This window comes from Oncorhynchus keta, chromosome 18 (assembly GCF_023373465.1).
Source record: "Oncorhynchus keta strain PuntledgeMale-10-30-2019 chromosome 18, Oket_V2, whole genome shotgun sequence".
In the NCBI taxonomy this organism is placed as follows: domain Eukaryota; kingdom Metazoa; phylum Chordata; class Actinopteri; order Salmoniformes; family Salmonidae; genus Oncorhynchus; species Oncorhynchus keta.
In genome coordinates, this window is record NC_068438.1 from 23,647,347 (window position 1) to 23,663,525 (window position 16,179).

Here is a 16,179-nt window from a genome sequence, read left to right on the forward strand (position 1 = left end):
GTTTGGTCCAACTTTGTTTGTCCAGTAATGTTTTCAAAAGCACTGTAATATTTTCACTGCATTGCATTTATTCCATTATAAAATGCAACATGCCCAACCTTGATTGTTCAGAATGGAGAATGTTTCTTCTCAGATAAGGACATCCTGTGCAGGACATTGCTGTGTAGCAGACACTCTGCACCGCCTTATGGCAACATGACAAGGTACATCCATTCATTTAGGATATTGATAACATGGCATTGCAATTCAATTTAATGAGGACATGTTTTTTTTTGTCACGTTAACTTAACCCATACCAAATGTGAGGCATTTGTAATGTCTCAAATGGCACACTATGCCCTACATAGTGCATTTCTTTTGACCAGAGCCCTATGAGTCCTGATCAAAAAGTAGTGCGCTATATGGGGAATAGCCTGTCATTTGGGATATTATCTTTCCCCTGCTTATCTGTCAGTCATACCAGACTGGTCATAGTAAAACCATCATCCATGTACAGTAGCGGTAGCTACAAGACATCTTGTTCACCACTTGAAGGAAGCTCTCCATTTCTGCTGCCAAGAGACAGAAACAGCTCTGATCTGGCTTTGACGACTCTGGCCTAAATGGTACTCCAGGAAATCTAGGGCAGCCTACGCAATTCTGCATGCCGTTTATGAAACCTGTATTACAATTCATGGGCTGGAGTGAGGAATTGATGCCCACACATTATCTCTAAGAGAAGAATTTCATGACACGATCCTCTGAAGCTTCATATTAGGCACACTCACATGTTAACCTAATGCATTTTCTACAGTGCTGTGGTGTATGCAAGTAGGCCAAAGGCTTTAAGAGATGTGGTGTAATATATCTAAGGGAGCCGCTGGGAAGAGAGAAATGACTGTTGTTTCACCTCATACTGTTATGGTGTTCAGTGTCTCTGGGGTCACTGAGCAGCCCCCACCCAGACAGCTGAGCTCACAGTACTGTATTCGTCAACAACATCTCCATGGGTTTTGATAGAGGCGCTCCCTAGTGTATGTTTCCATCTGGCTGTTGAGGGGAAAGTTTTGCACTCTCATTCGGAGCTCTGGAATGCGGTCATAAAGTTAGACGCAGTGGAGGCCTGGGGTTGCTATGGTAACCTGCCGGTTGTGAGCTGCTCCTCTTCTCGACTGATGAGGTAGCCGGAAGAGGAAATGAATTATGTACTATGAACACAATACCGTATACAGTACAGAGGTGATTGTGTTTATGGGCTTAAAAACCTGATTAATGCTATTCCTCTCAGGGAGGAGAATCATACGATTCTATAATCTGATTTACATCTACTACAGTGGGATTCATTATGTTTCATCTCATGATGAATTTAATTGCTGTTTAAATTATTCTTTGTCCCATTCCAGACACACACAATGAGGATTAGAAATATAGTATAAAGGTCATAGACTATACTCTGTCCAGAAATACAGGCAGCTATAGTAGACAAAAATAAACTGAAATTAATTTATTTTACACACAGCTTCTTACCATTGAGAAAAGCAATTCAACAAAGGACCGACCGTAAGCCTATTTGCATGTTGTTCAAATTGAATCAGTTAGGTATGTGAGAGGAATTGTTTAAGCTTAGCTGACATAGGTTTGGTGCTGGTAGTAACGTTTAAACTCCCACACCTGTAGAAATACACTTTTCCGAGCAGAAAGACGATGGCCAGAGCTTACCCATGATACACCACAGCGATTTAAGTCAATAAGACATCGTTTTAGTCAAAGTATAATATACAGTATTTGGGCTTGAAGTGACAAATCCGAACTGCCCACTTCACGCAAATCCGTGAGAATGTGGTGTCTTTTCCTATCAAGTTAAGTTTTATTAGTCATATGTACAGGATACACATGGTATACACAGTCCAATGAAATGCTTACTTGCAGGTTGCTTCTCGACAATAAGAAATAAGAAATGCAGTGTCTGTTCCTATGATATGACAAACTCTATTCAGCCTATGTTTCGTTTCATGGCTGGGTTTTATTAGGATTTTACCACCCACCATGTTAATTCATCAGAAACTGCTGTATACCTCTTCGTGACTGAGATGAGCCAAACAGCCTTGTGTCTACTTGGCTGCCTGAGTCATGGAGCAAATTAAAATATGGGGTGCAAACGTGTGTTTCAGCACCTCCACTTTCTTCTACCTGAAAATTATCATAATCCATTGGATGTCAATTTTCAAAACATATTTTGATAGTCTGTATTAAAAAATATATGACCATTTTATAAATTCTAAAATGACGTAATATGGTAGCCCCCCCATCGCCCCAAGTTTTGCTTCACTACACGCTCCACTGCTTTTGATTCGTTTGCTCCACCCTCATTTCACTTCCCGGTGAGAACCATGAGCACGGGCTGACTTGGCTTTGCTGTACTGCAGCCGAAGGTTGCGCAATGTCCGGGGCGGCAGGGTAGCCTAGTGGTTAGAGTGTTGGACTAGTAGCCGGAAGGTTGCAAGTTCAAGCCCCCCAGCTGACAAGGTACAAATCTGTTGTTCTGCCCCTGAACAGCCAGTTAACCCACTGTTCCTAGGCTGTCATTGAAAATAAGAATTTGTTCTTAACTGACTTGCCTAGTTAAAAAAAAAAATTTAAATGTAGAAAATCGCATATCAGTAGTCATCATCTATTACCGGAGCTTTATCTTATTCTCTCAAACTATTTTGATGGCGGATTCGCGGCCACAATTTATGGAAGATACCAAAACTTTGGAAATAACGAAGTTAAAGATGCTGGCAGAGTTACTCCACCTCAAGAATTCCATTTGGTGAAAGGCTTGGCACACGCATACTCAGTCCGACTGGCTCTCGTTCGGGCAAGTGAGAAATAAGTGCACTCAGGCTATCTGGAAGGCCAAAGTTAGTTACTTAAAAGAGCAGTTCTCTCTCTGGGTCTAGCCCCAAGAAGTTATGGAAAATAAACCCTCCTCCTCACAGCTGCCCATGTTCCTTAATGTTGATGATGTGGTTGTTACTGACAAGGAGCACATCGCTGAGCTTTTTAAATCACCACTTCATTAAGTCAAGATTCCTATTTGACTCAGCCATGCCTCATTACCCGTCCAACATTTCCTCATCTCCCACCCCTTCTAATGTGACTATCCTCGATGCTTCTCCCTCTTTTCCCCCTGCCCTGCTACAAAGTTTCTCCCTGCAGGCAGTCACTGAGTCTGAGGTCCTAAAGGAGCTTCTTAAACTTGACCCCAAAAAAACATCTGGGTCAGATGGTTTAGATCCTTTAAGGTTGCAGGCCCTATCATCGCCAAACCAGTCTCTCCTCTCTGGGGAGGTTCCCATCGCATCCTTTAATTAAAGGGGGAGATCAAGCTGATCCTAACAGTTATAGGCCAATTTCTATTTTGCCCTGTTTATCAAAAGTGTTGGAAAAACTTGTCAAAAATCAGCCCTTGATTGTAAGCAATGTTGTGTGTGCTGCTATTTTTATGGACTTGGCAAAAGCTTTTGATACAGTAGACCGTTCCATTCTTGTGGGCCGGCTAAGGAGTATTGGTGTCTCTGAGGTGTCTTCAGCCTGGTTTGTTAACTACCTCTCTCAAAGAAGGCACGGTATAAAGTCAGAATATCTGCTGTCTCAGTCAGTGCCTGTCACCAAGGGACACCAATTTTTCATCAACATAGCTCAGGCAGTAGGAAGCTCTCTCATCCATTTATATATATTTTTTATTTTATATATTTATATCTACCATTCCAGTGTTTTACTTGCTATATTGTATTTACTTTGCCACCATGGCCTTTTTTTGCCTTTACCTCCCTTATCTCACCTCATTTGCTCACATCGTATATAGACTTGTTTATACTGTATTATTGACTGTATGTTTGTTTTACTCCATGTGTAACTCTGTGTCGTTGTATGTGTCGAACTGCTTTGCTTTATCTTGGCCAGGCCTACCTGATTAAATAAAGGTTCAATAAAAAAAAAATAAAAAAATATGCAGCTGGCCCCTCCCCGGATGTTGTGTTAAACTCTCTACAACAAAGCTTTCTTAGTGTCCAACAAGCTTGCTCTGCCCTGTTCTGGACACCTCCAAAACAAAGGTCATGTGGTTTGCTAAGGAGAATGCCCTCCCCACAGTGGTGATTACTACCTCTGAGGGTTTAGAACTTGAGGTATTCACCTCATACAAGTACTTGGGAGTATGGCTAGACGGTACACTGTCCTTCTCTCAGCACATATCAAAGATGCAGGCTAAGATTAAATCTAGACTTGGTTTCCTCTATCGTAATCACTCCTCTTTCACCCCAGCTGCCAAACTAACCCTGCTTCAGATGACCATCCTACACATGCTAGATTACGGAGACGTAATTTATAGATCGGCAGGTAAGGGTGCTCTCAAGCGGATAAATGTACTTTACCATTCGGCCATCAGATTTGCCACCAATGCTCCTTATAGGACACATCACTGCACTCTATACCCCTCCGTAAACTGGTCATCCCTGGGTTGCTCCTCTTTTCAGTTCGCTGCAGCTAGCGACTGGAACGAGCTGCAAAAAAAACATTCAAACTGGATAGTTATCTCCATCTCTTCATTCAAAGAGTCAATCATGGATACTCTTACTGACAGTTGTATCTGCTTAGCATAACATAATTTTCTCTCTACCTTCTTGCCTTTGTCTGTGCCCAATAATGTTTGTACCATGTTTTGTGCTGCCACCATGCTGTGCTGTCACATGTTGCTGCCATGCTATGTTGTTGTCTTTAGGTCCCTCTTTATGTGTGTTGTCGTGATGTGTGTTTTGTCCTATATTTTTTATCCCCGTCCCCGCAGCAGGCCTTTTGAAAAGCCGTCCTTGTACATAAGAATTTGTTCTTAACTGACTTACCTAGTTAAATAAAGGTTAAATAAAATAAATATAATAAGACTGGCCAGTGGTTTCCAGCTAGCTAAGGTTAGCATGCTAGCTAGCAACACTGACAGCTGTCAGTCCCTTATTTGTTGATGTTTATCAACTCCACGTGGAGATTTCCATACCCAATTAGCGAATATGTACAAGTAGCCTTCTCCATTCTTTGGGGGTAGAACCTAAAAGTGCATTTCCTCTCTAGGACAGGAAATTACATCTAAATAGCGGTGGAAACTTCATCTGGAGGGTCCTTTAATATAACTCCCAATACATTTACATTTAAGTCATTTAGCAGACGCTCTTATCCAGAGCGACTTACAAATTCTCTGCCCTTTTCAAATGAGCCTGCCTGTGGATATACCGTAGGCTTATCTTCAATATTGTTTTACTCATGAGAGATACAACCGTTTTGCAATTATGATAGCACAGCTAAAAACTGTTGTGTGGATTAAAGAAGTAATAGAACTGGCTTTCATTAGACTAGTTGAGTATCTGGAGCATCAGCATTTGTGGGTTCGATTACAGGCTCAAAATGGCCAGAAACAACAAACTTTCTTCTGAAACTCGTCAGTCTATTCTTGTACTGGGAAATGATGGCTATTCCATGCGAGAATCTGCCAAGAAACTGAAGATCTCGTACAATGCTGTGTACTACTCCCTTCACAGAGCAGCACAAACTGGCTCTAACCAGAATAGAAAGAAGAGTGGGACGCCCCGGTGCACAACTGAGCAAGAGGACAAGTACAGTGTCTAGTTTTGAGAAACAAACGTCTCACAAGTCCTCAACTGGCAGCTTCATTAAATAGTACCCGCAAAACACCAGTCTCAACGTCAACAGTGAAGAGGCGACTCCGGGATGCTGGCCTTCAAAGAGGCCTTGAAAGACATACACAGCTACACCTCCAAGTGACTCAAATTATGTCAATTATCAGAAGCTTCTAAAGCCATGACATAATTTTCTGGAATTTTACAAGCTGTTTAAAGGCACAGTCAACTTAGTGTAGGTAAACTTCTGACCCACTGGAATTGTCATACAGTGAATTATAAATTCAATAATCTGGCTGTAAACTAAGTAGATGTCCTAACCGACTTGCCAAAACTATAGTTTGTTAACAAGAAATTTGTGGAGTAGTTGAAAAACAAGTTTTAATGACTCTTGACTTTAACTTCTGACTTCAACTGTAAATACAATAACCAACATCTGATTTGGACCAAACCTTTTTCTAACAATGGGTTAAACCTGAGGAATCCAAAGGAATGGTCAAAAGCCACACAAGGACCCGCCACCAATCATACCCCAACAACGTTATAGTATCAGTTCTCTGTGTCTGACAAGTAGTATGGAGCTGCGGCTTGGAGTATTGTTTCTTCATCCTATGTAATGTATTCCCAGTGAAATTGGTGATGTTTTTTTCTCCTGTTCAGAGAAATTAGTAATCGAATTTGTTAGGTTTATGTCTCATCCAACATTCTGATATTACCAGGTTCTGACAACTAGATGAAAGCTTTCACCACCTTGTGAAGTTCATAACTTATTTCATCTGTAGTCTAATTATCTGCATGGTTTCCCGAGTTGTAGAGTGAGGACCACACCAATTTAACGTGACTCCAAGTTTACTTCGATATGATGGTTATTATATCAATATCTCCGCATAAAGGCATTTCCACCACAATTTTTCCCATAATATATTTACAGTCTGAGATGGTGGGTGTCATGGCTTGCTGAAATGACATGGAACAACCCTGTATTTATAATTACATGACAATATTTTAGGTTGACTATAATTACATTACACAACTGATGATACATCACATGGCTCACTTTTATTTTCCTGCATAAGTAAAAACAGAAAATGCATCACCTATGCCATTCATTCCAATTATACTTTTTTAGGATTTCTCCCTAACCAAGATGGCTGCCATTTTCGCCCCATTATGAAACTTTGAGGGTTTATAACCCCTCTAGTATTTTAATATGATCTCTATGTAGTTAACATGTCATTTTACATACAACATACTTATCTCATAACCTTCAAAAGCCACAACATTCATTCACACCTTAACTTTCTCACTCACCTAAAACCAATACACAGCACAACACAAGTAGCCTATGACGACGATAGTAACACTTTGAGATGGTCTTTTAACATACCTGTAACCGTAGGACAAACCACCACGCGTCTCCTCTATATTCTCCGAGTCGCAGTGTGCCGAGCCATTCACCACTGTTGAGGGTTTCGAAAGCAATGACTTTGATTTTTCAGCATCGCACTAAGAAGCCCAGTTCGCACTGCTTGAGTAAAAATGTGCAAAAAGTCAGTGATTCGTCGATGAACATGTCCTATAAAAGAGACCATCGCACTAAAACAGTAGACTCCTATGCTCTGCACCCGACGCTGTGAGCGCGCAAAACCAGGCTGGGCGCGTACTCGCAGGCAAATTCAATGATTCCTTAAATTATTCTAATCCTAGTGCCCTCAACTGTCCTAGTAGGCCTACATCAGAGATCAGATTTCAATCGCTCTTCCCCTCCTAACAAAGCAACAAAAGTATGTGTACTATGTTGTGGGTGATTTATTAGAAGAAAGATATTTGCTATTGGCAAACAAAAAGGAGCCTTGTCAACTATTTCATCAGTGGATTTCAGTATATAGGTTATGTTCACACACTAGCACCCATGTTGCAACCTGTACTCAGGAGTAGACATAATATAGTAAGGATAAATCCGGGACACTCCAATTGGTATGATATGTTAAGTATGGTATGTATTAATTTGTGGACGTCTATCATCCATTTCGTATGATATGTTACAGATAACAATGTGTATGATACTGTATGTTACAAATAACAATTCGTACAATATGAGGGCAAAACTAAAAGCGCAAACCATTTAACTATGGCAAGGTCACTGGGAATATGGCCGAATACAAACAGTGTAAGGCAATCGAACAGGCAAAACGCCAGGTTAGAGACAAAGTGGAGACACAATTCCAAGGCTCAGACACAAGACGTATGTGGCATGGTCTACAGATAATCACTACAAAGGGAAAACCAGCCACGCCGCGGACACCGACATCTTGCTTCCGGACAAGCTAAACACCTTCTTAGCCTGCTTTGAGGATAACACAGGGCCACCGACGTGGGTCGCTACCAAGGACTGTGGGCTCTCCTTCTCCATGGCCATCATGAGTAAGACAGTTAACCGTGTTAACTCTCGCAAGGCTGCCGGCCCAGACGGCATCCTTGGCCACGTCCTCATGCGCAGAGCAGCTGGCTGGAGTGTTTAAGGACATATTCAATCTTTCCCTATCCCAGTCTGCTGTCCCCATATGCTTCAATATGTCCATCAATGTTCCTATACCTAAGAAAGCAAAGGTAACTAAACTAAATGACTATCAGTTCTGTCATCATGAAGTGCTTTGAGAGACTAGTCAAGGATCATATCACCTCTACCTTACCTGACACCCGAGACCCACTTCAATTTGCTTACCACCCCATTAGATCTGACGATGCAATCACCATCGCACTGCACACTGCCCTATCCCATCTGGACAAGAGGAATACCTATGTAAGAATGCTGTTCATTGACTATAGTTCAGCATTCAACACCATAGTACCCTCCAAACTCATCATTAAGCTTGGGGCCCTGGGTCTGAACTCCGCCCTGTGCAACTTGGTCCTGGACTTCCTGACGGGCCACCCCCAGGTGGTGAAGGTAGGAAACAACACCTCCACGTCGCTGATCCTCAACACAGGAAAACCACAATGGTGCGTGCTCAGCCCCCTCTTGTACTACCTATTCACCCATGACTACATGGCCACTCATGCCTCCAACTCAATCATCAAGTTTGCAGACAACACAACAGTAGTAGAACTGATTACCAACAATGATGAGACAGCCTACAGGGAGGAGGGGAAATATATGCATATATGTGCAAATATATGATATGTTACGAATTCCAATTTGGCATGTCTAACGTTGGCCAGGTGGATAATGCTAACATTAGCTAGGTGGCTAAAGTTAGCTAGGTTAGGGGTTAGGGTTAGGAATTTGGTTAAAGGATCAAGGTTAGGGGTTAGGGGAAGGTTTAATTAACATGTTAAGTAGCTGAAAAGTAGCTAAAAAAGTAGTAAGTAGTTTCTAATTAGCAGAACATTTCCATGATGATATTCAAACATGGAACCTTTTTGTTGCTAGACGTTCACGTTATAAGCCTACCCATCCACCCCATTCACTCTACTTTTGTTTTTGCCTTACAATTAAGTAACCATCTGTCTCATGTCACCATACCAAACATACCTAATAATACTAATTTGGCATCACTGATTCACATTTAGTATGTTACGTCTACTCTGAGACCAGGCTGCATAAACACAAACACATATCTGTTCTACTACATGCCACTACCCACTTCAAATGAGTAAATACAGTCCATTTTTACTATGCATACTAGCTTTTTTAACTTTCTATTCTTGCTATTTTTTCTTTTATTGTTGTTATTGAAATTGATGAATGTACTGCATTGTTGAGGGAGCTAGCACATAAGCATTTCATTGCACCTTTTATACCTGCTGTAAAGTGTGTATGTGACGAATAACATTTGATATGAATTGTATTTGTTTTATGACATTGATCATTTGACAGGACAAATAACCTATAAATGTGCTGATTTCAGTATGAATAAACTACATGTACTGTATATGAACTTGTCAGTGATCAGTGATGTCTATAAGCTCAGTATATAATTAATTTACAAACATAAATTCTACATTTACCTGGTAAAATAAGATAAACAACACACTCAACACAGATTATATACTAATGACATAATCTGTGTGTACCTACTATCAACAATAAGGCCTAAGAGACCAAACGTCTTTTACCTAAGGCACTTGACTTGTATGTTGGCGCTACACTAAGTAGACAAAAAGTTAAAAAGACCTGCTCTTTCCATCACATAGACTGACCAGGTGAATCCAGGTGAAAGCTATGATCCATTATTGATGTAACCTGATAAATCTGTGTCGATGATGGTCAAAGGATTTTAAAGCCTTAAGACTATTGAGACATGGATTGTGTATGTGTGCCATTCAGAGGGTGAATGGGCAAGAATAAGAAAATGTAAGTGCCTTTGAACACGGTGTGGTAGTAGGTGCCCGATGCTGCTGGGTTTTTCATGCTCAACAGTTTCCTGTGTGCATCAAGAATGGTCCACCACCCAAAAGACATCCAGCCAACTTGGTTTCAACATGGGCCAGCATCCCTGTAGAACGCTTTCGACACCTTGTAGAGTCCATGCAGATTAATTAAGGCAAACAAAAGCACGTGGGGGGGGGGTGCAACTCAATATTAGGAAGGTGTTTCTAATGTTTGCTATATTCAGTGTATATGCAGACAGAAAGGGATTTGTTTTTGCCAAGCCAGAGAGGAATTTGGACATGAGTGCAAAGGCCAATGTGTTGTGATGACATACCTCATTCCCTGTCAGTATCTCTCCAGTTTAGTCATTGGGTGGTGGAGTTATCTAAACACTAGACTCATGACTGATGTGCCAGGTGTTTTGTAGTTGAACAGGACTTTATTGTTATATACTGTAAGTGGAAAGAATCCCTCTTAGCAATTTGTGGAAGTGATTTCAACTTAACATCATCTTCATTTCATATAGGCCTACAGTACTTTGTATGGTCAGACTTTTCTATAACCCACTATATACCAATTGTATGAACTGTATGAATCTGACTAGATAGCTTTACGATAATATATAGTAGTACTCTAAATAAATACTTTTCCAGACCCGATTAAATGATCTAGCCCCCAATCATGGTGTCTGGCTCGCTATCCAACACTCACACCTTGTGTCATGTAATTGAAACTACACCTCTACAGTTCAGACAGAAGTTCCATTTTAGTTTGTTGATAGAAAAATAACACAAGCACATACATAAGCACGTTTTAGATTTTTATTATATCAAAATACAAAAATTGAAGAGGAAAATATTACATTGGACTAAGCGTTGGAAATGGACACATGATGGACATGAACGCAACGCTGCTTTTCCACCTCTCATGGACATGCCATGGATCATCATAGAACATGCTGTATGTCTATGTCACAAACCGCTCATGAGCCAATGATACAATGCCTTTTTAATAAACGTATGCCACTTTGTCTTGAGCCTATGCCACAGGTCATAAGCCTTTGTCACCTATTCTCTAGAAGCCACTGGTGGTATTAAGCCAGTGCGTTTATGCTTTTTCTTCAGGGTTTCGTTTGAAGAAGAAGTTCCATGGCAGTTGAACATGAAGTGAGCAACACGTGATCCCAGACAATATTGAATTCCCTGGACAACAGTGACAAAAGAGAAAATCAACACAGACTAGTATTTTACATAAGGCTTTGGTACAGCACCATACAGTAGATGAGTTAATTGCTCACATAAAAGTTAAGTGTAAAATAATTCCTGATGTCAATCAAACATAACTGAATGATGAAGCTCCAAATGATCCGCAGGTTATCATTGTAAAATAGACAAAAAGTAAAATATGTTTCATGTTTTTGCTTTGGAATATTTACATATGAACAGTCTGATATAGATCAATTGTTTCAGTTGAAAAAGGCATATTGAAACAGATTATGCACAGAAGATGTCAACATAAAATATAGAATGTAAACGTGATGTACAGCACACGCACATGCCTCAATGGATGAAAATATGCTATGACATGACTACATATTCTTCCTTTAAGCACTACTGGCTTGAGGATGAGGAGCATTAGTTAAAACAGTCAAAGATGTAGCACTTATTGTACAGTAATAATACATTCTATTTCCTCAGTGCTGGTACACATGGAAAAACAGAGAACATAGAAAATACTACATATTCCATTTTCTGTCTGATCACAACCAGGTTGAAAGTTTATGACTGATTTCTGAATAGGCTCTTTTGTATTGTCTCTACATGCAAGATAAATATAGTTAAATCAAATTTGCTCTAAGTATAATCATACCAGCTCCTACTTATGCACTAAAGGCCTTTAAGCAAAAAAACACAAAATAAAAGTCGATCTAAGAGTACAGGATCTTAATTTGATCGCCCTGTTGCAGGAGAACTTTCCTGCAATGCATGATATTTCACACTTGTAGTGTATTTGAGGTTTAAAAAGGCTTCTGAAGTTTGTAATTTCCACTTTGACATTTCAGTCTTGATTTTCCCTTAAGAAAAATATATCAGACCCTACAAAAACGTCCATTAATTATAATCACTATAATAATTCACATTTTCTTTTGCTGCAGGATTATTTTCCTGCTGTAGCAAATTGGCTCAAATTAAGATCCTACATCTGTACCTCCAAAGCAGCCCTCTTACATACTGTATGTATTTTTGTTGTTGAAAAGGCAAGAGAGCCCGGAAGACTACATACATTAGTAAAAGTTTATATGAAGAGTGTGTCAGCAATACCTTTACCAAAACATATGAGAAGAATCAGCTTAAATACAAACGCTGTTTGATGAATACTCTTATTGGCTATACTGTACAATACTGTCCCCCAATAGGAGACTTTGTGAAACCAGTGGAGAGAAATCACATAAGAAGGTTATGCCCCTGCAGTTGTGTGCTTGAAAACAGTGCTGTCCATTAAAAATAGTTTTGACCTGTAGGAAGTGTGTAGTGTAGAACGACCTTCTCATGCCCTGACCATGGGCTCAGATTCCCTCCCCTGTCTGCTGTTACATATTTAATACTGATCAAAAGTACTGATAAATAACTTCACACCAAGTAGGTTTCCCCATCTAAGCTGGATATTATATCCCCCCTTCAACACAAGTACAACACTCTGGAGAGGGTACCCTGGAAGCACAGACAGAGGCTGGAACAGAGACAGAAACTAACTATTGTTCCATTGCTACATTATTCTAAGTCTCTTTGATGTATTTTTTGAATGTCACCACACTATCTATTGCCACTATCTGATCCTACAATCAATACAATTTGCTCATTGCCAATCACACTAGTTTATTAATAGGACTTACAGCGATGGAACTAGTTGAGTTGGTAAAACACAGAGGACTTCAAGAGAGTAGGGCTCTGATCTACAGCACCACAGAGTTAAACATAGCACCAAGTCATAATGTTGAAAGCAACTACGTCCTAGTAGCACGTACGTCATCTCTAGCTAATGTAAACACGACTTCGGTTGCAGCACATACAGTACCCCATAACTATTAGATTGTTTGTGGCTCTCTTTTGTTTCTTTGTTACTTTGGACATCTGGAGGCAAGTGATCATGAGTGAATCTACCTGTGTGCTTGTGAAAAAAAAAAGTTTTCTGTTTCAGATAAGGTTTAGTCCAGCAACGACACGTTGATGCTTTTCAAATTGGTATTCATTCACATACTATACAACAGAAGAAATACTACTGAACTTGTGCAACCAACAGGCCCACATGACAATAAAACATTTGTTCTGTGCTAACATTTACTTTTCCATAAACGTAAAATAATGTCTCCGAAAACATGACAAACGAAGCACCTTAAGATGTTTTATAAATATTGTCCACTTAAAGCCTTAAAGCAAATACTTTCATCACATCTAATATTAACTTGCTTTAAATCTGTCTCTCTATTTTTGTCCTCAAGCATATTGAACAAAAAATCTTTCTGTTTCATCTTCCCAAATACAGTACACACCATGTATACATTATGAATATAGATTTTCCCCGTATCTTACATATAACCAGTTCTTGGAATATGCACGTTGATGTATCAATTTCAATTAAATTCATTCCTCAAAATTGTCACTATCTCACCAATTTAAAAAAATATATGTTGGAAAGTGAGTGAAGAGGGCAGATAAAGTTGATGTTTTGATCACTGATTTATATTCTATAGCAAGCAGAAAGGGGTTCAGTTAACATACATTCAGAGAGTTCTTATGTGTAGTTCAACTCCTGAATTGCTATCAGTAGAGATAAAAGTGACTCCAAATCAGACAACTGGTTTAAAATCTCAATGTCTTCCAGTGATTCATCTTGTAAGTGTGTAAGTGTAAAGCTCTCTAATAGGTCTAGTCTACAGGGTGAGAAGAAAATGGTAACATTAACCATCAGTGTAAAGGAAAGAATTCAACCAAGAGTGGTTGAACCCATCCTTGGTTAACCAGCTAACCTTGTGTGATAAATCAAATCAAATTATTGTGCCAACTAGCCAACTAGCCAATTAAACCTAAACTTAATACCACCACATGCGACAGGTCATCCGGTGTACTATGACATCAGGACAGTCACTTCCTGTACAGCAAAACATACATTCATTATCGGTTAGTGTTAAAATGAATAAACATACAGAGAAATAGCTAGCAGGTAATATTATACCGTTGCTAGAGATAAACAGTTGAGAGTCGAGACAGCCATCCCACCTTTTGAGTTTAGTTCATGTAAGCCAAATGTTGTCACTTGTCATCTAACAAGCCCACTTGTTAAAATCACCTAATAAACAGCAATCAGTTCTTTCAATACAGTATTCAGTATTACAGCTGTTTTGAAATATGAACATCAGTGGCAAGTTTCACTTTCAGCATAATAACTACTTCTGTACCTTTTACATTTAAATGTTGATTAAATTGTGTGTTTTTCTTTAAATATCTATGTTATAGCATTACCACAATGTTAAACCTGAAATGATTAACACTGTCATCATCATCACTAATTGTTAGTATAGGTCTGTTCTATTAGTAGAATATACACAGTCAAGATTAAAGGAAGAACCAGAGTAATGCACCATCAGTGCCCCCTAACTCACAGCTAGGTCAGTCCACAGGTCAGACTGGAGCTTATAATGAGTCCCAACAGAGAGAGAGAATGCGTGAAGGTGAAGGAAAAGGCAGTTAATTCACTTTTCAAAAACAAGAGAGAAAAGGCGAACAAGGCACCTAGAGATGTGCCATACTCCACAATAGACTGGAGGTTTCCTCCATATGAATGAAAAACACTGTATACACATGTATCACATTTTCTCACCCCTCTTCTGTCCTCACCCTATCAAGTGTACATTTGGCCTCTTGAACACAAAGTTACTGTATGTCTTAGCAAGAAGAACATGGGCTCACCTTTACTGGATTTGATCACATGGTTAAATGCAAGAGAGTGAGGACATGTCTTTTAGTGATTTGAAATATACCAATATCATACCACGCCTTGTATTGGATGATATTCTTTTGGGATTAAGCAAAATATGCAGATTGGGCTCGATATTAAAAGCAGATGAAAATCAGACTTCAGGCCACAGCATCCAATTCATGTGTGAAGTGAATGATATTATATACCATTTCTTTCATACATTTCATTTGAAAAATAATGTAAAATAAGTATAGTCCAATAGAATTACAGCAATTCTGCACTTACTCTGAGGTATATTTTGCAATAAGTACCCTGTGTTAGATACTGACACTATTTGAATTGTAGGAAAGGTAGGCTGAGGTCCTTGTCTAAGGAACACACCAGGTTTAGTCCACTGTGTCACTGTAACACCTCAGATAGACTCCTCCATGACCAGGGACTTTTAAGGTGTTGTGAATTATTTAGATCAATGCATTTTACTACAATAGGAGATATTGTCCCCCTTTTCATTATTTTATGTATTTACATTACAGATGTTTTATCTGGTGACCCTAACAACATTATCCTCAGGGAGACACGGAAAACATCTTTATTTTGTCTAAATTATTTGGAAAACGCTAGAGACAGGTTACCCACTGCCAAAAGCTGAATGGAATTAATCACATGATTATCATAATTTCTGTATGGGAGTTATAGAGAGATCTAGGTTGGCAGGTCAATGTAGTTGCCTCCCATGGCTTGATCTGTCTGTGAGTGACAGTAGTGGACATACTGGTCAGTGGTCAGTGGGGAGTCCTGTAGTTGGGCCCGTCTGAGTCTGTACTGGCCAGGATGGCCGCCTGGTCCTCCTCAGAGCGTCTGCTGCGGTGCAGGAAGGAGGTTAAAAAGAGATATGGGTTCTTCCTGTTCTGCCTTTTCCTCTTCCTGTGGAGGTAGAGATCTTCTCTGTGAGCCGAGGGGGTCTGGGATTGCTGCTGGGTCTGAGAGGGAGACACACCTAGGGATGGAGAGGCAGTGTTATTGAGGATACAACAGTGAGGCATTTAGTCTGGTCCCAGACTCGTCTAAGTGTTGTAAAGCCAACAACTATGGTCGTTACATTGGCCTGACAACGATAGGATTTGGCTTTACATCACAAACACATTTGAGACCAGGCTACAAGGAACTCACTAAATG

At 39.8% G+C, this 16,179-nt stretch overlaps 2 protein-coding genes across 6 annotated transcripts in view; both read right to left on the reverse strand.

Annotated features, from left to right (window-relative positions):
- The window catches only part of LOC118370874 (rho GTPase-activating protein 32-like), a 32,695-nt gene extending 25,271 nt beyond the window's left edge, over positions 1-7,424 (reverse strand). For 2 of the 4 annotated variants that reach the window (XM_035756087.2, XM_035756084.2), the window contains exon 1: positions 7,039-7,422. The gene's annotated coding sequence lies outside the window, so the exon portion shown is untranslated. Of the gene's footprint in view, positions 1-4,397; positions 4,527-7,038 lie in introns of all 4 variants that reach the window. The other 2 variants (XM_052467649.1, XM_035756088.2) reach the window with 2 other exon arrangements.
- A 3,409-nt stretch (positions 7,425-10,833) lies between these two features.
- The window catches only part of igsf9ba (immunoglobulin superfamily, member 9Ba), a 104,378-nt gene continuing 99,032 nt past the window's right edge, over positions 10,834-16,179 (reverse strand). For both annotated transcript variants that reach the window (XM_052467651.1, XM_052467650.1), the window contains one exon: positions 10,834-16,000. In XM_052467651.1, coding sequence (XP_052323611.1) covers positions 15,786-16,000 — 215 coding nt within the window. In that variant the 3' untranslated portion in view covers positions 10,834-15,785. The remainder of the gene's footprint in view (positions 16,001-16,179) is intronic.